General features: G+C 44.9%; 1 protein-coding gene across 1 annotated transcript; it reads right to left on the reverse strand.

Moving 5' to 3' along the window:
* Positions 1–5053: 5053 nt before the first annotated feature.
* On the reverse strand, positions 5054–23584 carry LOC148836603 (erythroferrone). Its single transcript, XM_088913638.1, has 8 exons — positions 22675–23584; positions 18454–18573; positions 16931–17042; positions 14192–14376; positions 12707–12818; positions 11289–11379; positions 9838–9916; positions 5054–6089 (listed from the first exon to the last, which is right to left on the reverse strand). The coding sequence occupies exons 1-8, from the start codon at positions 22888–22890 to the stop codon at positions 5991–5993; spliced, it is 1014 nt and encodes a 337-aa protein (XP_088769764.1). The 5' UTR covers positions 22891–23584; the 3' UTR covers positions 5054–5990.
* Between the last annotated feature and the right edge of the window lie 287 nt (positions 23585–23871).

The raw sequence follows: 23871 nt of genomic DNA on the forward strand, positions 1-23871 counted from the left end.
CAGTTTGGCCTTCACTTGCTTTTTGAGGTGCTTTTGTTTTTATGTTGTGCTGTGACATTGCAGGTATGTTTTTGTGATTTATGTTGATGCACATTGCATAACAAAGTTCTTTTTGTGAGGACTCGTCTAAAGCAGGGGTGGGGAACCAGCCCTGGAGGGCCTGAGGGTGCACTGGTTTTCATTCCACCTCTGATCTTAATGATATAATTGAACTAATTATTTGACGTCAAATCACCTGTTGTTTTATGTATTAATTCAGTTGAAACAGAAAGATGCATGCAAAACCTACAGAATTTAAACTACAGAGAACTGGAGATTCCCTATCCCTGATAAAAAGGCTAATGCATCAAACTAAATTTAACCAAAGGTAATGCAAGAGCATTTTAAGTGTGTACATTATGCTTTAATTGATGCATTAGAAAATAAAAATGAAAATGAAATTTTATAATTCCATGATACTGTACATGTGATAGAATGACCTTGTGCCAAACCAGCACAAAGTCTTTGGAAGTTTAGGTCTCGCAAACACTAGCCAAATAGCAGTAAACACATACATTAGAATTTCTTCAAGAAAAGTAAGAAACAAAAATGGTAAGACTAGCACAAAATGGTCTCAGCAAAGAGCTGCTCACAAACCTTTGTATGGATGAAACTGACTAGGACAGACACCTTTGTTATTTCTTAAACAGAAGAACGTGTCTGAAAAAGTAGTCTGGAGATCCAATGAGTTTTTGAAAACCAAAGCTATAGCTGTTGAATGGGTCTGTTTGCAATTGTGATAGAAAACTGTCAGTGATGACAAACATTTTGTCTCTTAATTTTTCCAGACCTCACAGATATCGGTTCTTAGTATTATTCTCATCCAGGTTAAAACCTCTCAAAAAGTTGGACATTGCAGCCAAGATCGATCACCACTTTTTAAAATATATGGCTCTTTTTGAATGAAATCACTGAAGGAAACAAACATTGAGATTCTTTACAGTGCAGTTCTCTAGCTGAACTTTTCTTTTGGTGGGACTGCTTATGGATTTTTGACAACAATCCCTCCATCCAACTGTTTCTTAACTGCTTCATCCAATTCACAGGCACAAGGCAGGATGCACCTGGACAGGACATCAGCCCATCGCAGGGCACATACAGACACAGACACACACATACACACCAGGGCCAATTATCCCAGTAGCCTTTTAACCTACCAGTATGTTTTAAGACTTTGGGAGGAAACTGGAGCACCCAGAGGAGAACAACAAACTCCACACAAATAGCACCCCAGGAATTGAATTCAGGGCCCCAGCACTGTGAGGGAGCAATGCTGACCCCCGTACCACTGTTTTGACAACCATGCATTTTAAAATAAAATAGTGCTAGTTGTTCCAGTAGCGAATTTCTTTCTGCTAAGCTACAGTAGCCTCAGTGGACCAACCTGAAAGAGGAGATTTGTTGTTGATTTTTTTTCAGGATATTTATTGGGGACCTGTACAAGTGGACTGAGTGCACATTGGTTGACTGGGGTCTGGTTTTGCGTAGTGGCATAAAACTGAAGGTACCTTAACAGCACACACAGATTCTGATCCACTCCAAACCCTGATGGGATAAAGATAATGAGGCCTCCTCAGATATGAACAGTTTCCAAACCATATGTGGTTGAAACTACTTGGATGAATTGTGAAAAGAGTTCCAAAACATTTGGAGCAACTTTCCACAGTCTTTCATTGCTACACTTTGCAGAAAATGAAAACAAGATGTCAAGCTGTAAATGTTCAGGACTTATATACTAAATATTAATGTTCTAAACAATGTACTCCGTGTATGTTTTTTGTAATAATGAATCCAGCTGGTTTGCTAGTTTTGTTCTCCGTTTCCTGAATCATTTCTAATGCTGTAAATATTGTTGGCGTCTTTCTCCAGCTTGTACAGCCACATTGTCAAGAGAGAAGCACGATAAGTCAGAAACAGGTCAAGTAGGGAGCTGTGTCAGCATACGTGGGCTGCAAAGGAACAAGTAAAGGTTTATTCCACGCTGAAAAGAAAAGAAACACAACATTTCGGCTATGGAGCCTTCTTTGGGTGAGTCATATGAAGAAGGCTCCACAGCCGAAATGTTGTCTCTCATTTCTTCTCTTTTCAGCATGGAATAAACCTTTACTTGTTCCTAAGTCCCGTCCAGCTGCATCTTCGTCACAGCTATCAGTCTCAAGGGACAGCGGGAAACAGTCTCAGGTTGATTGGAATAAAGTGCAGGTAAGAGATGGATGGAAAGTTTTTTTCTCATCCCTGGAATGAGCGTACCTGTTCTGTTTCTCCTCTCTTCTATTTTTTTCTCATTTTGTCGGCACCGATTTTTAGGATTTGTGTGGAAACCCCGGCAGCGCACACTGATTGAGGGGGCGGGTGGGATTCTGGCTGCAACAAAAGTTAGCTGTTTGAGAGAAGGAGAACACAGTGCACATCTAAGTAGCAAGAAGTGTTGGAGTAACATTGACAAGCAGGAAAAAATATTTAAAATACATGCCGTGGTCTTTGCTGGCAGATTGTATTTTCTTGTGTTTACTTATTCTAGTGCTCCATGTCGTGTAAATGATGCAAAGGACCGAGAATGAATTCTGTTTAACGCAGTCTCCAGTCCTGCTCCTGGAGGGCTGCTGTGTCTGCAGGTGTCTAAAGTCTCCTTAAAGCACACCAGCAGCGTGTGAAGAGATGGGAGTGAAACTGATTGATCTAGGCTTAACGTTGGCTTAGTCCGTCCTTCCATTTTCTCACAGTTTAGGGTTTTTCTGGCACAGGAGCCAGAACCTATCAAGGCAGGGGACACTCTGAATGGGCAGCCAGTCATTGGCTGGCAAGACCAATCAACCTGCCTGGGACTGAGAGGAATATACAATAGCACTCCAGGTACGGTATTGAACCCAGGATCCCAGCACTGCAATGCCACCGTGCCACCCAGGTTGGCTTAGTACAGCATTTATAGCAGTTAGGAGAGCTGAAGCTGGTGACTGATGCAGAGCTGATAGACGGAGGTAAAGTACTCTGAGGTGTTACAAGCTTTTCTGTGTGAACGGCGGAGCGTGTGTGTAGATTTCTGCCAGTTTCAGTGCAAGTGTTTCTGTATTAATGTGTATGTCAGGTCTGGCGCTGTGTCAGGTGTGTGGTCACAGGGAGTTGGCACACACTCCAGGTAGTGTGGGACTTTCTTACTTGGCCCATAAGAGGGCTGAAACTCTCTTTATCAAGCCTAAGAGATAAGAAGCCTAGGGAGACAGCTCCAAGCCAGCAATCCCTCTGATTCTGCAGAGAGATGGAGCTGGTTATCACAACACATCTTTACAGCTGTGTGTGTCTTGTCTGGGCTTCTTAAAGGAACCAGGACTGGGACTGTGCATTCCCCAGTGTCTGTTTATAAGAAAAGACCAGGATTCTGACAGGATTCAGGAAGAGCTTTAGATTTTGACTGTAGAGCATATTTTTACTACCTCAGCAATGTAAACAATGTGTATTCCTACATTTTTTTTAAATAAAGGTGGACTTTATAACAATCCTGAACTTCTTTTTTAAATCCTGAACTTTCTTTTTCATTCTTCCCAATAGAATGACACATTTAAATAAGGACCTTTATTCAAATCTCATTTTAAATACATTTTAATATTGGTCTGCAGCCTCTTTGTGAGTGGTCAAAATGGAGAAATTCATATTTGTGTTGTGTGCCTTATGTTCCATTTCATTTGTTGTACATGGGCGAGTTCGTTAATGCTGGCAAAGTAACTCCTTGTTTCTCAAAAGCAGAACGGTTTAACAACTGGAGAATCACATTACCAGCCTTGTGCTGATAAAGCAGAACTTGTACAGTAGCTGTTCCCAGATTTCTCCAGACAGAGGGATTTGTTTCAGACAGACACGACAAGTGTTCAGAGAGCATTTTGACTTTTGAGCGAAATGCTCATGCGAGCTTCTTACCCTGCGAAGGGAAAAACAACTTTAATTGTGGGGTAAAACCAGCAAAAAAAGACAAGTTTGCATTCCTTTTCAGTTGTTGCATATTTTCCTGCTCCCCATGCTGCAACGTCAGTGGTTAACCGACAGTATCGGGGAAGGAAAAGGCCAGCCTGTGTTCCTTCCTTTGAAAACAAGGACCGGCCAGCCGTCACCAGCAGCAGAGTCTGCGCCATGCCATGGCCCTTGTGTGACTCTTCCTGATGACGCTGCAAATTCACAGCTGCTCAGCCAATTGAAGGAGGCGCTGTTGCATGGCTTGCTCATGGCCACCCGCGCAGGAAAGTGCTTGGCTAAGTGTGCATCGGGACCACAAACTTCCTCTCTACTTTTACAAATCATTCTATGCGGTGATCAATGGTCCTGTTTTGAATCCTGTGTACAGTTGTGGTTTTCATAGTGTATACTGGGTATGAAAAGAAACTTAACACTCTATGACTGCCTTTAGAAAACTAAAGAATGTGGATTTGGGTATTAACTAGATGTTTGGTCAGTTGATCATTCTGTGCTGCCCGGACTGACTTGAATGGCTTTGACTGTTGCATAAACACCGAATTGGGTGGATTGAGAGGACTGATTGGGCACAAGTGATGAGGGACTCAACCCCTTGAATGTCAAGCCTGCTGACATGCAAGAAGCAGAATTACAAAGAGGAACCGACGTGCCCCACAGCCAGTGGTGGCCACACATGCTACTAGCCTGTGACTTTCATAGGAGTCCTGCCGTGGACGATTGAGGTTAATCAGCAGTGAAGTGACCACGCGCCAGTAAAACTTCAACAACATTTCTGTGTCTTCTACAGAAGTGACTTTTTGCCGATGATTTATCAGTTCTTTGCAGTTGTTAGTGACACTTCTTTGATGCTCAGCATGCTGTCATCACCCTTGTAATTAGATAAAGTGATTAGAAAATAGATGAATGGAAGGACACACCATTAAAATGCTGCAAAAGAATACATTACATGGGCTAGCACAACCAGTAATGTTCCACGTGTTTATCTGCAATAAAACACAGAAACACTTAATGAGCTAAATATACCATGTAGCGGCAGATACAGATCAGAAAGCAATAAATATAGGCTCTTTATTTGGCTTGTTAGATGCTTAATTATTGGATCAGTGCAGGATTTGAAAAAATACATCTTTTTATACTTTAATTTTAAAGCCTTTTCCATATATTTACAAACATAACTTAACAGCAGGCGTGACCAGGCAGTCACGCCCCCGGTCAGCGCCCAGAGCTGGAGGGGCTTGCCTTGGCGACGGGCCAGAGCGCTGGGACGCAGACGCGAGTCAGCTCGGAGGGCGCAGCTCCGCCTGAAACCTTGAGGGAATTCACAAGAGCCGAGTGTCTCTCCAGCTGGAAACTACTCCACCTTCCGTTTCTAGATGTTTCCCATCATTGCCGGCAGTTCCCAAGAAGTCGGACTTCTTGACCCATTTCGTTTCCGAACAGGCAGTGCCGAAGTGCCATTTGTCACATTATTATCCATGCAGATCAACATCTATGATAATCATTGTAGGTTTCTGACGTCTGCTCTTGCGTTCAAGTGGCAGAAAGCGTCATTGTTGCAGTTCTAGTTTCCTTCTGGACACAGCTTTTTACTTCTCTGTTTGCCTAAACCAGGATTTCAGAAGCTCAGGATAATCCCATTCTTGCTGTGGAAATGAGATGTTGGGCAGAATTTGCTCCTGTTGATTCAAGAGTCAAGAGCCATGGATACAGAATCCCCAGCTGTGTGGACAGAGAAAAATCCGCTGGATACGAGCAGTCTCCTTCAATGGTGACCAATCCTTATATTGGTACGTCAGTATATACAAAAAAACCCAGATTGTCCCCGAAAGGTCCCTCGTTAGGGGTTAATGTGGCGAGCACAGAAAACAAAGCATGATGAAGATTCTACGTCTGTCCATAATAAAGAAGTACAACAAGCAAAGCAATATAAATAAGAAAAAAAACACGAGTTTATGGGGCTCCAAGGAGGGAGAATTAATGAACAGGAATTACACCCCCAACAAAATCCCAGAGAACAGTGATCCCTTCTGGACTGTGAAGGCCGAGCCAGAGCTGTTGTCCACAAAGACAGACACATACTCCCCTGCCTGTAGAGAAAGAGACATTGAAAATTCAGAACTTATTATTAAATGGAATTTCTTAACTGAAGTGTGGGATGGGTAATGATAGACAAAGCCAATCTCACCCTAATGTGAGACTCAAATCACAGTCATTACTGACCTCCGTTATTTACTGTACATATCTCTCTTGCTCAAACCTCGTCTTGCATTTTTGTTGTGTTCATACCTCCAACTCCACCTTTGTAGCCCCCCCCCCTTGGTCAATTCCTCTCTCTGAATGGGGTTCCAGCCTCTTCATCCTCCTTAACCACACGGGTTAAGCCAAAACTTGGTATACTTCAATACCCAATTAATATTCACAAAGCATCTGATTCATGGCTGTTGTTATTCCTTGTGAACTCTGGGTTTGTTAACTGTCTTCTCCTTGCAAGCTCATGAGAACATGAGGCATGTTTTTGCACAAAAACATTGTGAGAGAATGGGAGAAGCTACTCCTTATTATTATTGAAGCTGGAACCCTGGACTCTTTCAAGAAATGGCTGGATAAGATCCTCAGATCATCTTAGATAGATTAGCTAGTAACTACCAAACAGTTAAGATGGGCCAAATGGCTTCTTCTTGTTTGTAACCTTTCGGATGTAGCTGTGTTTTTTTTTCCACTTTGTGTGTGCATTCCTTTGAGGTGGTTACTCATAGAGTAACTCTTTGATCACTTTGATGGGACAATCTTTGGAAATCTTAAATTGGATAGGAATGTGGATTGGAATTTCTTCCTGATGAAAACTCCTTGTTGAGATATCCCCTGTCACAGCCCTCAACTGTCAGGAAAGGTTTGCAGGCAGTGCTACAAAATTCATCGGTTACTATCAGCTGCTGTTACCCACTAGTGGAATCTCAGCTTAGAGGCCGAGGGTGAATAGAAGTGTGATTATCAATGTGTGAATACCGCACCACAGTCATGTAGCATTTCCAGAACCCGATAGTAATGTGACAAAGCTCCTTTGACTCAAGCAACAAGAGATAACCAAAAAGACTTTGAAAGAAAGTACAGAAATGAAACAAGAAAAAAAATCCAAAACATTATCTAAGCAATTAGACAAAGTGAAGGAGTCGGTATTGTGCCTCTACATGCAAGATCAGTGTCCTTTCTTCTGCATGAACTTATCAAAGCTGCTCTTCAGAAAAGTTCTCACAGGAATGGTACAGATAAGCAGGGTGTATTCTCATTCTGACCAGGGGACTCCCACAGAGAGCCAAATCCATGCTTGTTGCTGAAAGTCAGATGCAATCACCTGCATAGTCTAATGGGCTACTCTTTCAGTTATCAGAGGGATTGGCAGAGGATTAAGTAAATCCTGTTTGATTCAGAGGCTCCAAACAACAAAAAGTCTCATTTAGAGATCTGGAGAGCTGATGTTTTATGTGGTCTTCAAGGCAATCAAGACTAGCAGACTAGACATAATATTTGTAGTTTGTCCTAGTTGAAAACGTTAACTCTACTGAACTTCCACAGACAATACTACTACTTAGGAGAATGTTTAGCTTTTCCTATTTCTTTACACAGATAAATATAATTTTAATATTTTAATATTTCTTAATTATGGATGATGCTACACATCAGACAAAATATCTATGAAAGACGAATTCCAGGAGAGGTCATAAACTGATGTTTTATTACATTCTTATCCTCAGGTCAGTAATTGAAGTGTCACCCTGTCTTTGCTGGTGCTGAAATGAGCATTCTGACGGGGATATGTCACTGAATCAACACGACAAACTCAGCTCCTTATTCAGTGAAACTCAGAACAGTTTTAGTTGACTAGACTGAGAGAAACTGTAAATAGCCAAACTTTTTTTTTTCTGATATCATCAGCCTAACAGAAAGAGATCAGTCCTAAATTCAAAACATTCTTATAAACCTGACAGTACAACAGTACAACAAATCAAAGACTAAAATGTGTCGATTGCATAAGTATAAACCACCAGACATATGCCACCACCAGTGAATTTTAGCTGTGAGTCTGTAGAATAGTTGTTCACCTGAATGGTGCAATTTTATTTTTTTTAATCATTCTTCTTTCCAAACTGGCTCAGCCTCTGTCAGGGGATTGATGATGGGAAGTCATTTTCAAGCCTTGCCTCAGATTTTCAATCAGATTCAAGTGGGCACTTTGGCTGGGCCACTCAAAGACATTCGCTTTCTTATTCTGTAGTCACTCTAGGGCTTTTATGTCTTTAGCCGAAAAAGATTTTCCTTGTATAAGACCTTATATAAGATTTTCCTCATATTTCCTTAGGACTGTATAACATTTGCTTATACTTTGCTCCATCTGTTTCCCCTCAACTTACAAACTTCATCCAAGACACAAACTACAGGAAGATGCTGCTAATGAGAAGCAGAACTATACATAATGAACTATAGTAGAACAGAAATATACATAATGAACTATAGTAGAACAGAACTATACATAATGAACTATAGTAGAACAGAACTATACATTATGAACTATAGTAGAACAGAAATATACATAATGAACTATAGTAGAACAGAAATATACATAATGCTGCCACTGTGCTTTACAGTGTGGATGGTGTTGACTGGGTAATGTGCTGTGTTTTTGCACTATACTTAAAATGATACATTTAGACTAAACTGTTCCAATTAGTCTCCTCTGACCACAAAACAAAATTGACCACACTTGCAGTATCACTTCAGTGCTCCACGCAGCTTTGTGTAGTAAACACATACAGCAGTCGAAGTCCACATATATTTGACCCGTGGACACTGTCTCTCCTCTCAGTCATTGATCTCTGTAGCTCTTGTCAGTGATGGCCTCACAGTTTCCTGAGACTGGCTGCTCAGTTTGGACATATAGATCTATGTCTGATCTAGGCAGTGTCTGGGAGACACTGTACAGTTTCCACCAATGATCACTTTCACTGTGCTCAAAGGTGTATACTGTACAGTGTCTTTGATTTTTTTTCATAATCTTCTCCTGATCTGTGCCTTTTACAATTTTATCCCAGAGCTGTTTGAAAAACTCCTTGGTCTTCTTGGTTGATTGAACCTTGGATTGAAAATCCCTTTCTGAGGCACCTTACAGAGACAGGTGAGTTCATTCTGAAATCATGTGAACTCGTATCACTACACACAGAGACCATTCAGTTATTATTTATTTGACTTGTCAAAATAATTTTGTGCACCTGAACTAATTTAAGTTTGCAATACTTACGGCTGTGAATACTTACTCAAACAATATATTTTCGTTTTTGAGTTTTCAGTTTAAAAATATCTGTACACTACTTATAATTCAATAAACATGGACATAGTTGGATAAGGGTTAATACTTTTGCAATGCATTGTCTATGCTAATGCATAATTCTTTAGAGCTAAATCTACAGAATGGAAATTCACTACAGAAAACTGGATAAGAACTAGTTTAATGCTCTTCTACCAAGTTGCATTGTATAACATGAGACTGTTCCAATAACCTGTGAGAGGCCAGTCTTTTCGTGTGCAGTGGGATTGAGACTTGTCCAGTCAGTGCAAATGAGATGCCTGGACATGGCAAATGAAATGAGAGTACATATACTGAGTGCTGTGACTCAGATCAGTGAGGCTAGTTTCTGAGACTTTGAAATCAAACTGTAGTTATACTCTCTTTTCTTGTTGAAATATCCTTGTCCTGTTGACTAAGATCCACATTTAAATAGCTGTACATTCTGTATAAACAGACTTCCCTACGGTAGGGAAGAGTGAGGGAGAAGCTCTTACCTGTAGATACAAGGTGCCTGTGACGAGCACAGAGAACGGGCTCCCTGCAGACCCCAGTCCTGCGACTGCTTCTAAGGACCTTCACAAAGAAAAACTTTCATTAGAGGACTCAAGAATGTGCTTTTTCCCCCCCAAGATAAACCCAGGTGTATACTCAACAGGAAACAAACTGTTTAATGTGTGTGAAGCCCCTTCTGTTATAACTGTTTCCAATTTTAAAAAACAAAAGCACATGCATCCATACATTTTCTAACCACTTTATCCAATTCAAGGTCATGGGGGTGCCGGAGCCTATCCTGGCAAGCAACAGGCAAGATACACCCTGGGTGGGACGCCAGTCCATCACAGAGCAGACACACACACACACACATTCATGCCAGGGCCAATTTTCCCAGAAGCCAATTAACCTGCCAATATGTTTTTGGACAGTGAGAGGAGACCCACACCAACACGAGGTGAACATTTAAACTTTCGTTTGCTAAAAATAATGCACTGCCACCTTCTGCAAGTACTTTGTGTCACCTTAATATGAATAAAGAGGCATTGTGCGTGCATCCAATCCAACTGCGAGGTACCAGCAGCACAGAATCAGAAAGTACCCAAGTGGAACGTGATTCACTTACTTAAGCAGATTCAGAAGTGGTAAAAAGGCAAATACAGCAGAATTCTTGAGTACAGCGCAGGAATTGTAAGATATAAGTTAAGAGAGCTCATGTCAATATCATAAACATGACCTGTCTGTTCCATGGTTTAGAGTCGTGAGGACAGAGTGAAAGAACTTAATCTTTTCCTCTGTTGGTAACTCTCTTCTGAGAGGGGATTTGACTGAAGTGGGCATGTGTTTCTTTCAAATGCATGTCAGCGTGCAGGATTGGAGACGTGACTGGGCACTTGTTAACAGTCAGATTCACACTGCTATTAGAAAGCACTTCACACAGAGGGTGATCAGTGATTGGAAAAGTTGGAAATGCAGGTATCCTTGTGGGTTTGACACAACAATAGAATCACTTAGTGCAGAGGAAAAGAATTAACATGAATGGACTGAATCGCCTGTTTTCTTCAAAATGTTCTTAATACTAATAAATTACATCATAATACTGCTCTAAGTACTCTTAAATGGAAATCTCTCTGTTGTCTAGTACTTATAATTATTACTTTCCAAATGTTTAAAGTTCTTGAATGCACAATTTACAAAGGAGATGTGACAAATGGCACACAACGTGTTTCAGTATTTTGTTATCAGGTAACCTTAGGAGTAAGAATTAAAGTCAGCAAAAGGCACTGTGTCTCAATCAACCAGGGTCTGTAAGTCTCATTCAAACCTTGTCTGCTTTATACGGAGGAGAAAGAGGTTAAAAGTGATGTCATTTGATGAAATCAGTTGAATTAGCCAGGTCAGTAACTGAAGACCCAAGGTGGACTGAAAAGCTGCAGAGACCAGTGGGACTCACATGTTGCTCTGGCACAGGGACTCAATGCAGATGGAGGCCCGGACGCTGTCCCGCGGCCTGGCCTGCGCCTTTCTCTGAGACTCGCTGGGCTCTGGGGAGAGACCGGACAGTCGTCAGGACTGACAATCCCGAATCCCTGCAAATCCTTTATCTATACAAACATTTTTAATCTTCATTTTAGCATATTATATATATTGGCACATACATCTACATATAGCATATTACAGTGGCTGATGGTTTAACTTGCCAGTCTGGAAATCATAATTAAATGAGTGTGTAGAGTTTGCAGGGTCAGTGAAATGAGTTTTGTCTATATGTGTGTACAGAGGAATTCTCAGCGGCTCCAGAGCACAGCTCTCTTACTGCTCCCTTCTTTTTTTTCTGAAAATAACATCACAGATCTAGCCAAAGACCATTAAGGTATTGAAAACAGGCAAAAGAACTGTTTTCGAGTGTGAGCTGACCTGTGTTTGGCGGGGGAGTCAGTGGGAGTTACGCGCTGGAAGGGCACCGTGACAGCAACAGGAGCAGTGGGCAGCTGCACTGCAATGCCAGCAGAAAGCATCGTCGTCCACAGCAGTGATCCGCTGAAGAGCCCTGCCCTTCAGGCCCATGCAGGGATACAGCATGGCTGGGCAAGGCTGTGACTCCCTGGAAAACCTAACTGGTGCACTGGGCGGGAATTCTCAGGAAAACGAGCCCACCCTGTTCCTCAGAACTGCAACACCCCTTATCTAAGAGACACACCCCAGCACAAGGACATGCAGCAACTGCCAGGCAACATTCCCACTGGGGATGGGAGAGCACTGGGCAGGGGTGATCCAACAGCTGGGAGGGCCAAACACAGGAGGGCACAGAGGCTGCTCTGCGCTTCTGGTATCTGCCTCTTTTATGTATATTGTACCTGAGCACCACTCACACGCTCTAAGAGTTAGTTGTCCTATTTTGCACTACCTAGGGTTAATACATAGCCTTAATACACCAGCGACTGGAGTTGGATGTGTTTGTGTGTGCTCCGTTTTATGGTAGGTGTTTTGCTGGTTGTGTTTTCCTGTAAGCGTGATGCACTACATCAGACGGGCACAGCGTTCTGTAAAATGTCTCCACCTCTTAAATAAATAGACGTTAAAGAAACGGAAAACGCTCCGCGGCAGGATGTGAATGGCTTCCCAACATGTTGCTCTGAAGAGCTGACGTGAGAGAAAGAAAGACAACAAGATGGGGGCAGGGCTGAGGAGAGATGGGGTGAAGAGAACCCCGGAAAGCACGGATGGGGGAGAAGACTGCTCACGAAGGGAATGACACAGAGCACCCGTGAGTCAAAGCGGGGTCCACCCTCGGAGCCAGTGTGTCGCCCGTGTCCGCCGCCGCGGGGCGTGCGAGGGAAGAAGAGGGCGCCAGGGTCCTCGTGACCGTACCTATGAGCAGGGTGGCAGTGAGCTGGTAGAACCCAGAGACGGGCGCGGTGTAGCGGCCTGTGCTGGCGTTGAATCCCTGCCCACGCTGGAACTGACTCTCCTCATCGGGGGGCTGTGAGAGAGAAGGGCGCGTTCATCATGAACATGCTCAGGCCATGGACGTTCACAAACGGTCTCTCAGGATGCTCTTCATATCCTTCTGGTCTGGCGTTTGTGACCTGGTGAGTTTAACGTCTTACAAAGGAAGGCTGAGATTAATGTGCCTCAGTGTAGCAGAAAACAGTGTGCAATCAGATGACGTTGCATAATTAGAGGTTATGTGGATATTTTATAACTAGTGTTGAGGAAGTTACTTGTGTAAGGAATTACTTTTTTAAATTAATAATAATTTGGCGGGAATGGCTTATAAGTGGTCGAGTGTCATTCTGTTGATGACTGTTTAAAATATATTTACGTGGATTCTTAAAAGTAACTTTCCACATTGCTGTCTATAATTCATCAGTTTACTAGGAACTGAGAATCTGTAGCATTCTACAAGACAAGAGCATCCTGAAATATTTGCTAGTGGTGAGATTAGGGGTTAGGTTATGGGTTATTTTGAACTTGACCGTGTATCTATAGAGCTTAATTAACATTCCACACAATGTCAACATAGTAAAGCAATCATTGAAAGAATAAATAAACCACTTATTTACACAGCTTAATCTAAAGTGTTAAAGAAAACACTTTGTGGTTTGCTGGTAACTGATATGCATGTCAGTACTAACACAAAGCAAAGACAGCCAGTCTGCACTGCCAGCAGGGAGAAACAGAGGGAGTTTCTTTCTTTCCATTAGCTGCTGCACTGCATGAAACAGTCACGGATTGGACACACATTCTTCCTCAAAATAATGAATCTAATCCCAGAATTACCACACCTGCCAAAATCAGAACAGCTATCAATCCTGGTAGGGGAGTAAATGGGGGAAGAATACATTGCAGCCCTATATGGGATCTCCTGTCACAGAGAGGGACAGAGAGTTTTGAGGTTTGAGTGAGAAGCTGTATCAGCTTGAAGGGGGCTCAACAGCCACAACCTTGTGTTTCTAATTTCTACTGTTCTCCGTGGAATTAACCTTTACTTACTCTCAAATAATAGTAAGTTTTGTTCAAACTGCTAGTAAATGTCTCAGAAAAGCTAGTGTGCGCTAACGGTTATTGCTTTGGCAACACTGTAATTCATCAGTCCCATTGAAGTGTTTTGAGTTTGGGAGTTTGAGAAGAGACGGGAAACTGGGACAGCTCATTTTGAAATGGGTATACGTAAACGACGAGGGGATGAGCATACTCTTAATCGTCACTGTTGGCACGGAGGCTGGTGTTTGTCCTACCCAGTGGCCGGTAGGCATCGCTCTGAGTGGCAGTGGTGTGGCCGAGCTCAGCCCACTCTACACTAAGGACAGATCTTTGCGGTTTGTTGTCCCTGTGGGTGAAGGGTCCACTCACACTGGCGAACGGCTGCAGCTCCAGCAGGCTGCGGCGGCGCACGGGCAGGCTGCCCCGCAGGCGGCAGTGGAAGGCCGTGCCCACGCGCGGGTACGATTCTGCCAGGGTGGAGGACAGCCCCACCTGGGGGTCACACAGGGGGCACCGCACGATCAGCTCCAGGGCACCGCGATTGGCAGCCGCTTCTGCTCAGGGAGAGAGAGAGAGAGGAAGTGGTCGGACCTCAGCTGGGTGAGCAGTGCTCGCCCACCTCAGCACCATGCTTTGCCATTCTGGCAGGGCATTCGCTGCACAGACAGATCCCTGAGGTGTTCTCCACAGAGGCGCCTCTGCCCATCACATGTGAAATCGCTGTTGTTGTTGGCACATTCTAAGGTGGCGTGATCACAGTGGATGCTAACAGTGAAAGAGGAAATGTGTCTGGTGCAGGGATAGACAACCCTGGTCCTGGAGTGCCATGTTTGTTTGTTTCTCATTTTCATCCCATCCCAGAACCGTATCAAGGCATTGAACCAATTAAGTGGGTAAAGATGTTGCTTGAGCTGTGCTTCCCAGGTGTTCATACAAAGATGCCTTTAAAAGCTTCAGGAACCTGGGACTCGTGAACCAGGGGTTCCTATCCCTGATCTAGTAAGAAGAGCAACAGAGATTATTGATAGTCCTCAGTGTTTGAGCTTGAGAACTCTCTGATGACCTTGTCATGTCAACTGGATTTCAGCTGTGGCTTGAACCCTCGTCTTCTACCCTGTTGTTCATGTCTTCTGGTATGCTTGTCTTTTTTGCTGTTTCCTTTCAGAAACCAGTTTGCCTCGCACAGGAAAAAAAAACGTTGGTGAAAAGGCTTTGCGAACTCAAACAAGGTGATAATATTATTTGCATTTCGATAGCATGTTTCATCCCAAAGTGCTTCACATACAGTATATGAGAGGGGGCCTATTTCCTCCTCCGCAGAGCTGCATGCAGGTGATTCCTGGCCTCCAATCTGCACCAGCAGCCTCACTGCACAGATGGAATGCACCAGTGGAATGAAAGGGAAACTTTAGGAAGACCAGACTGTACAATCCCAAACCTGAATTTTGCCAGGATACTGGGGCTAACACCCCTTACACACAGTTCCGTGCCATCCTTAATGGCCAAGTATTCATTGAATGTCTTTCTCATCCAAAAGGCAGCATCTCCTCCTACAACACAGTGTTCCCCAGACTGGGATGCTGGTTTAGAAAATCTGGCTACTGCAGAAGAGCACCACCTACTGGTTCACCAACTTCATTTACAGCAGCAACCTGCTTTTTGTCAGAGGTCTCCCATCCCAGTCCTGACCAGGCTCAGCCTCGCCTACAGTAGCTTCTGAAGGCTTTCAAGTGGAAACACTGTTGGCAAAATGGTAGTGAGGAAATTCGTCATTACACCAACAGCTCCTTTCTGTGAGGTCTTCAGTGAAGCTTTGAGCTAATTCAGCTCTTTCTCTCAAATGGCCTGGTGGACTGCTTTGAGAAGCTATTTTTGGAAGAAGAGCTAGCTGGCGGTGTTTAAGCAGAAACGTCGCCTTCCTCAGACTTCACATTGAGTGCAGCAAGAAAGGAGTGAAACCACATGAAAGAGGTATAAGCGAGTGTACTACTTCAGTTCACTTTCCGTGTCTCTCCTTAGCCCTACAGGCCCTTCTTGCTCCTCACACTCTGCAATTGTATGTTCTTCCTGTGTCCTCTGTACCTGCCTACTGAAAAAAGCAAATGAAATATTTTAAGAACTTAACGCCACAAAACCCTATTCACTTTGGCTGCTAGTGTCACACCCAGGCCTTTGGGAAGGAAAAAGCAAGCAAATTAGCTTGCGGCTCCACCCAGCTCTGATACTATTCATCCTCCACTGAATAAGGGCCATTATGCGAATGTCAAAACACGCTGCTGCTCCTTGTGTCGGAGCACTAATACAAATATGTCAGGATTGTTTCACGGGTTTCCTTGCTCTCCCAGGTCTGCCTGCCTCCTTCCTCGTGGAACAGCGCCAAGCCCTTCTCCAGAATCCCTCAGACCTCCACCTCCCCCCCAAACCACCCCGCCAACCACAAGAGCTGTGCACAGGAGGGGAAAAAGCCCACAGGAGGAATCTGTGGAATTCCTTGGCAGAGCCAAGTCCCATCCAAGCTCCGGAAAATTACCCTTATTAAGGGATCAGCCCAGAGTGGGGGCTGCCAGCTTCTCTGCCGAGCCATCAAAAACATTCTTAGGCGCGTGGGGAATGGGGGGCAACAGCACTCTGGCCCCGTCTCTCCGCGCTGGTGCCACGGAGGGGCAACACACAATTCCGATCCACACCGTCCTGCTGACAGGTCCGGAAAGAGCAGACTAGAGCAGGCCGTTTCGGCGGTCCGAAGAGGGGAGCTAGAGGAGGGGCTGAGGGTGTTCTCATCCCCGGGGAAATCGGGATGGAAATCCGACCTGGAACGGCAAGCCCGGGAAACCTGAGAACGCAGCGTTTGAGTGTTCTTTATTCCGGTGACAACCGGGGGGAGAGAGAGGGACCTGAAGTGCTTCAAGTGCTTGCAGTTACTGAAGAGCAGCGTCGGCGGGAGGGAACATGCTGGCCCGCTGGCTGGAGCGCTTTGGGGATGGTTAGTACAGCGCCTCCGCACAGAGCGACGTGTTTTCACCTTCGCTGTAAGGCTGGCGCCCGGTTGTCTTGGACAGCGTGCCTGTGGAAGCATTCAGATGGGGCGCCAGTCCTGCGATTGCTTACCTTTCAGCATGAGCTTGAACTCCCGCAGCAGGTCCTCCTGGGCTAGGGGAGGCGCTGGAAGGCCGGGGGGCCCTGGGGGACCAGGTGGCCCTGGGGGGCCAGGCAAACCATGCTGGGGAGAAAACAGATATGACAGCAGTTAGCTGCAGTGCACAGTACACGCGCACACACACACACACAACTGCACACCAGGCTCATAAACTCAGGTCCACTTACCAGTGAAAACAAGCACCTCCTCAGAGCTAAGGGTTGTAATATTACAGTACATATTAATAACTCTGGGTATGTACAAAGTGGGGCCCTGGGTTTGTGTCCCACGTCAGGGCAACTCTGCCATAGGGGCCACAATTCAGTGGAACTCTGTGCCGGTCTCAAGCCCGGAAAAAGGAAAGGGTTGACCGGCAGAGTGCAAAAGCTGCTGGTTGTAAAAAAAAACACAACTGAAATCTAATGCAGTGTCACAATGGCGCTGCATTGGACATCAACGGAGTTGGAAACTCTATGGACAGTGCTGCTGATGATGATGATGAACAAAGCACTGTTTAATGTTTTTTTTTTTAAGTTCTGCTCTTCCAGATGTGAAAAGATAGGTTTTTATTGGCTTAAGAAAACAGAACTGTTCATAAGCAAGACACCACATTTCAGAGCATGTGTGCTGTGCAGGGCCATCCATCCATTTTCTAACTGCTTTATCCAATTCAGGGTCTTGGGGGAGTTGGAGACTATCCCAGCAAGCACCAGGCACAAGGCAGGTTACAAACTGGATGGGACACCAGTCCATTGGGGGACACACACAGGCACACACTCACACCAGGAACAATTTTTTTCAGCAGCCAGATGACCTACCAGTCTGTTTATGTGTTTGTGGGAAGAAAGCAGAATACCTGGAGGAAACCCATGTGAATAACGGGAAGAACATCATAACTCCACATAGATAGCACCCCAGGAACTGAACCCAGGGCCCCAGCGCTGCGAGGCGGCAGTGCTAACTCCTGCGCCACTATGCTGCTCTCGCTGTCCATGTAACGGGTCCACATATTAATTTTTTTCTATTAAAAAGGTGACATCTGAGAGCTGATGATAAGGTCCCAGGAAAGCACAATCAGACAGGCCATTGGACCTGCCAGGGCAAGCCAGGGTATGGAATTGAAACCGATTGAAAACGATTGTTCTGGTTACTCAGAAACCTTGCTCTTTGATTCTATGAATAAAAATTGGACAATAAACATTTTGCCACTGCTTAGATCCGAACTTTAACTTACATGAGATTATTTGTGTAATTACTTCTATTTCCAAGGAAGCCTGCACAGGGCTTCGGAAATATGAAGCCGTGCTTAATGTTTCTACTGCATGTTGGCTATAGCACGGAATATAGCAGATTTCCATAGCCTGGTGCAGTGCGAGCATGGTGTGAAGACAAGGACAATAAAGACATAATGGTAAATCCACAGTAAAAACTACAGGGAGTGGGTGGTAAATGTACAGCCCCTGGGGAAAGGAGATCGCTCTGGCTGTGAGCTCACCTTCAGTTTTCTCCTCTCAGTATGTCTCCCCTTCCCGTTTACCCCTTTGTCAGAGTTCTGCTTGAAGACCATCCAGGAGCTGCGTGGGTTGATGTAGCCCACCTCAGGGGACTCGGACTCCTGCAGCGGAAACAGTGGGTTAGGGAAACCAAATCCCCGTGCTTTCACTACCGTCAGGGTCCCTGCTCCAGTCCTGGTTCTGGAGGGGCCTGTAGGCTTTCAGTCCAACCGGGCTCTTAACGGTCCAGAACCAGGTGGGTTTAGCAGCTTCTCCCAGCTAACAGGTGCTGGTGCCGTAAAGAGACCTGGGAAAGCTGGAAAAACAACAGCCCCGCCCCAGGGCCAGACTTGGCAACCCCAAACCTACACCCCCGGTCTTATCATTCAGGTCACCATTTAAGTTAAAAATCTTACACAGCACTGAAAGCTACCACTTACACCACTGCCCAAGACTGAATGTGGTATGTCCCAAAACAGATGAAACTGCAGCTGTTTTTGAAAGCAGCATTAGATTTTGGCTTTTTATTGTATATGTACTAAAATCCCCAGTATTCTAACATGAGGGGATTTGTGTTTTGGTAAGTGTACCATGTTACAAGACTGTACCACGTTCTGATGTTGCGCTGTTGGTATAAAAACAGAATATGCCATAGGGTTTTTCCTCAGAGAACTGCTGCTGCACACCTGGATCCCTACTCCATTAAGAAAGCCCCACTGCTTCGTACTGCAGCCCTCAATTACTGAGCTCACACTGGCCTGGAGCCATACCACCCCAGAGTGTGGGAGTCATCTGCCCGGTGTCAGCCCCGCACGGCCTGCGCTTTTCAAACCAGAGCCCACAGGGCAACACCTTGCACACAGATGAACTGGCTAGGACTTTGCAAAATCAGTTTTTTTTTTAATTTACTTGGAAAAAGGCCATGCAATCTAGCTTCTGAAAGTGACTCTTTTTCCAAAGTCCTGTTCACCGCTCACGTTAAATTGATGAGGACATGTTCATTCAAGTTCAAAACAGTACGCAGAGAGCATATCTACAACATTTTTGTTACCAAACGGTGTGTAAGCTCCTTGGCTAATAATGTGCTTCTAAACATTTCGTAATATAATTTCATAAACTTGATCCGAGTCAAAACATGAGTGTCAGGACAGAAGCAAAACGTTATAGATGCATTAAAGTGAAAGTTTAGAGCTATCTTCTCTGTTAAAGTTCAGATGTTTTCTGATTTTGACAGATGGATGTGTGTATTACAGAGGTGTCTGTAAGTAAATTAAATGATCACGTGCAATTAATCTAATTTGTTTTGAAACCCGCTGTTGTGTTTTCTATTCGGAATGAGTCAAAGACATTTATGCAATTGAAAACAAAGTCACAGGTTAACAGGACGCTTTGAGAGCAGGGGTGGCAGTCCAGAGATCCCCCAGATTAACATAAAAATGGATTTACAACCGGGAGAGAGGTCAGGATTCTCCCTCAGCACTTGACTGCATATTGCCATCCAGCCATAGTAGTCAGAAATTGACAGAGTGGACCCGCCCCCATGGAAGATAACATAACAAATATAAGAAAAGAAGAAAAGAAAAGCCTATCTAACAATTTGTGCCAGTTAGTTGCTCTGAGGTCTCATATGCTTGGCAATATGGCCGGGCATCGACCCTGGGCCAAACATGTTTATGCTGGGTTTAAGGCTTAATCCCTTCCCGACAGTTCTGCGGTGCTTGATGATCAAAAGAGAGCTAGGAAACCTGCTGGGCTCCAGGACAGAGCTGGGACTTCAGCCTAGCCTGTAATCCTTCAGAGATATCTTGCCTGATTACTACCGATCGTGCAGCTTCACAAACAAACAGGTTTCGATTGCTCGCTGCGAGCATTCACGTTATTTTTCTTAGGCATCAGGGAGACACTGATCGGGCCTGGGGGCCTGAGATCATCCTGTCCTGGACGAGCTCTCTGCGCGGCGCGTGCTTTGCTCTGACAGCTCGCGGCCCGCTTCCCGAGCTGTGAGTTATGAAAACAGGGAGCTGTCCCCGAGGCATCGGAGTGAGGCAAGTGTTAGCAAGTCCGCAAGGCTTGGCTGCTTCCACACTTGAACCTTGAGCTCATGTGCTACGTTATTGCAGCCTGTTCCATACAGACTATATTATCAATGAAAGAAAGGAGCAATGAAGAGCTTGAGAGCACTAAACTCCATTTCAGAAGAGAAATTCACAGACTCCAGGTTGGAATTGATGATTCTGGTGTGGGCACAGCAGAAGGAATTCATGTCTCATACCTTAAACAAGTTAATCCGTTAGGAATCTCAGGTACTATAGACTGAGACGAAATATTGTCATCTTAGTCTAATTCAACAAACACAGGTATTACACTTACTGAGTATGATGCCAACACTTCTGACTGTATTATGTTCCAAAATAAAATCTTATTTGTACAGTGCAGGAATATAAATGATAAATCTTCATTTTAATTTGCATAAACAATGTGGAGTGGAGGATTTCTCCTCCTTCCTTTCAGTAAACTCCCAGAAGGAGGATACAGAGCAGCTTTTCATGGAAAGGATTAATGTGCTAATACTGCCATCAATCCGCAAGCTGTTTAAGAACTAAAAGCCACTGGATTGGGCTCCTTTCATCACATCTTATTTGGCCCGAACTCCCTAAACAAACCCTGCTCGTGCTGTTTACTTAGCGGGCCCCGCGGTTAGGAACATCTTCCTACCCAGGGTTCGTCATCTTAATCACTGATGGGTTAAACACCCTGTCTTCTTGTTTCATTGTGGGTCTGACCCTTAGGGTGAAAGAGCCTTTGGTTACCTATTCGAGCTTTCACAGCTGTCATCAAGCTAATCAACCACAGAACTGAGGGAAGGTGTGAAGTTTTGGCAGCGCTTTACAATACGTGTCAGTGTTTCCCAAACACTGTACATGCGTGCAGCTTTCCTACTGAGTGTAACTGCCCATATTTTCCTAGGAGACCAACCATCACCCCTCTTCTCTGATCACAGTGAAAGACATTTTAATGGACCGAATTTTGCTTTCGGTGCACATTTTGTAACCCCGGTTCAGGAAAAAACGACATCAAAATGAAAATCTGGGATGCAGTTATGACATGTAGCATAGCTGCAAGCAGCTCTGAGCAAAAAAAAAATGAATCAGGCACAGTCATAAAATTGCTGTATGATATCCCGGGAAATTTCTCTAAAATATACAGCCCCGTGATGGAGACCAGATGCCTACATTTTGCATCATCATAATGTCAGAATTAATTGCATACAAAACTAAGGGTGCTCCCACTTCATCGCAGTTTTATCCACTCCTGTGTTAAGAAACAGGGTCTCCTGCAGGTCAGGACCAGATGCTGATTATGTTAAGCTTGCTGCATCAAACACAGTTAGCAGAAACAAAGACAGAAGTTGTGCTAATATATTTTGGCTTTTCTGCCCATTCAGAACAATTATTTCTCTATGCTGTTCATAACACCTGAAATGGATCAAAGTGCCATACATTGAGCGCGTTATCTATTTTCCTCTAGTGCTGTTCCAAAAAGCCAGATAAAAAAGTGTGCCTCTTCCTCAATCCTCCAAAACAATAGAAGTATCCACTTTCTTCAGCTACAAAAGCAAGGACTTACACCATTTTAAAACACTTGAGCAGTTAAGCACTCTTACCTTTGTACCCTTACTTGTACAGCATAATATATATATATATTAATATAACTACATTCAGAATGACATCTTATAAAGTCATTATTGACTCTTCATGCACTAATTTTCCATTCTGTTTGTTAGGTTAGACGAGCGACACAGCCTAGTGAAAACGACTTTTTAATTAACAACAGGAATGGCAAATACAATCCGAATGCCCTCTTGGCTCATTATTTTATTGCTTTCCACATAGAGTTCACTTGCCAGCATGAATTCTTGCACATTTTCTTTCGGCTTCAATGGTAGAAGTGCCTTGTGGAGCTCACATGGACTGGTGATCTAAATCATTTAACTGAACAATTTCAGTCATCTTTACTTGAGTTAGAGAGCAGTCTTGTTTTTGACTTGGATGGATTTTGAAACCCAGCAGATTAGCAGCTCTGCAGTGGGGCAGCCTGTTTCCTACTGGGCTGTACCCGCCAGATACCGTCACAGATATTGAACTGGCAGCGCCAACGCCGAGCGGGCGCCTAATGCTATCAGCACACCGTGTGGGCAACAGACAATTAGCAGTGGAACATACCGGGCTGTTGAGGCTGATCTGGGTGGCGGTCTCTCCCAGCACCTCCTCAGTCGTCGCCCTCTCTGCCCGGCCCTCCGACAGCAGCAGGGCGCCGAGCAGGGGCAGCAGCAGCCAGCGGAGATGCCAGCAGTCCGGGGGCAGGGATCTGCGCTCCGCCCGTCCACACGTGCCCCACGCCGCTGCCCCTACGCTGCCACGAAGGCGCACTCCCTGCATCTCCCAGAGAGACGGGTCCAGTCGAGCAGCTGGGCGCCGGGTCTCCGTCTGTCGCTGCGCGTCTGTGGATGAACCTCCTGCCCCTCTCTCTGTTTGTGCCCCCCACCCCTCCGTCGTCTAGATTCCCATTCCCGTTCAAGAGATTCAGTTACCCTCTTGGCTCTGGCTCTGCGGTCCTTTCCTTCTCCCACCTCTTCGGTTCCGCCTCACTGTCCTTCCCTCTCATTTCTCTGCAGAACACCCAATCGCCTGGCCCCCCAGTCCCTCATCTTCTGCGTCGAAACGTGGAGCTCTCTTCCCCCTCTTTCCCAATTCTGATTTTTGGCCTCGCAGAGACCTCCCGCCTGCCTCTGGTTGTGAATCCTACAGGAAACGAGAGGGATCCCGATCAGTGAGACGCAAGATGGGAGGGAAGACCCTCAGGAATCCCTTGCATCTCATTCCTCTCCAGCTTTCTCTCTGTGTGGTTTTTTTTTTCTTGCTGCCAGTCCTTGCTTGTTCACTGTAGCCAAATGTCCAGAGATGAAGCTGTAAAGATAGGGACTATCCGCTGTCAGACTCCGGGCGCTGATCCTTCTCGACGTACCGCTGGCCAGTTGGGTAGACTGGATGTGAAGACTGCTGTCTCACTAACAGTTGCACTCGGGAAGCTCCAGTCTCTTTATGCTGGAATCTCTCTCCCTTGCTCTCTCCCTCCTCTCTCTCTGGTCTTTTCTTTATCTCTCGGAGTCATTTCATTGGCCACCCCCCCCCACCCCACCCCCGCCCGCTTCTCCTTCCTCCTGTCTCTCCTGCTTTCTCTATCTCATTCCCAATCTTCAGCTGTCAGTCTCTGTCTCTCTCTGTCCCCCAGTACATCAGGACTGCTCAACTACTTCACTGTCTGTATGGCCTTTTTTTTTAAATAAAGAAACCGACCTGTTTTCAGCAATCTGTGGTGACTGCTGGGTCCTACTGCCCTCCCTTCAAAAGAATCATCCC

Source organism: Atractosteus spatula, chromosome 4, assembly GCF_055471065.1.
Source record: "Atractosteus spatula isolate fAtrSpa1 chromosome 4, fAtrSpa1.hap1, whole genome shotgun sequence".
Taxonomy (NCBI): Eukaryota; Metazoa; Chordata; class Actinopteri; order Semionotiformes; family Lepisosteidae; genus Atractosteus; species Atractosteus spatula.

Coding starts and splice junctions, on each gene's coding strand:
- LOC148836603 (XM_088913638.1), bottom strand. CDS start 22,890: ATGCAGGGAGTGCGCCTTCGTGGCAGCGTAGGGGCAGCGGCGTGGGGC. Junction 17,043..18,453: donor CTGAGAGGAGAAAACTGAAG/GTGAGCTCACAG, acceptor TTTTCTCCCCAG/CATGGTTTGCCTGGCCCCCC. Junction 6,090..9,837: donor CAGGCACCTTGTATCTACAG/GTAAGAGCTTCT, acceptor CTTTCTCTACAG/GCAGGGGAGTATGTGTCTGT.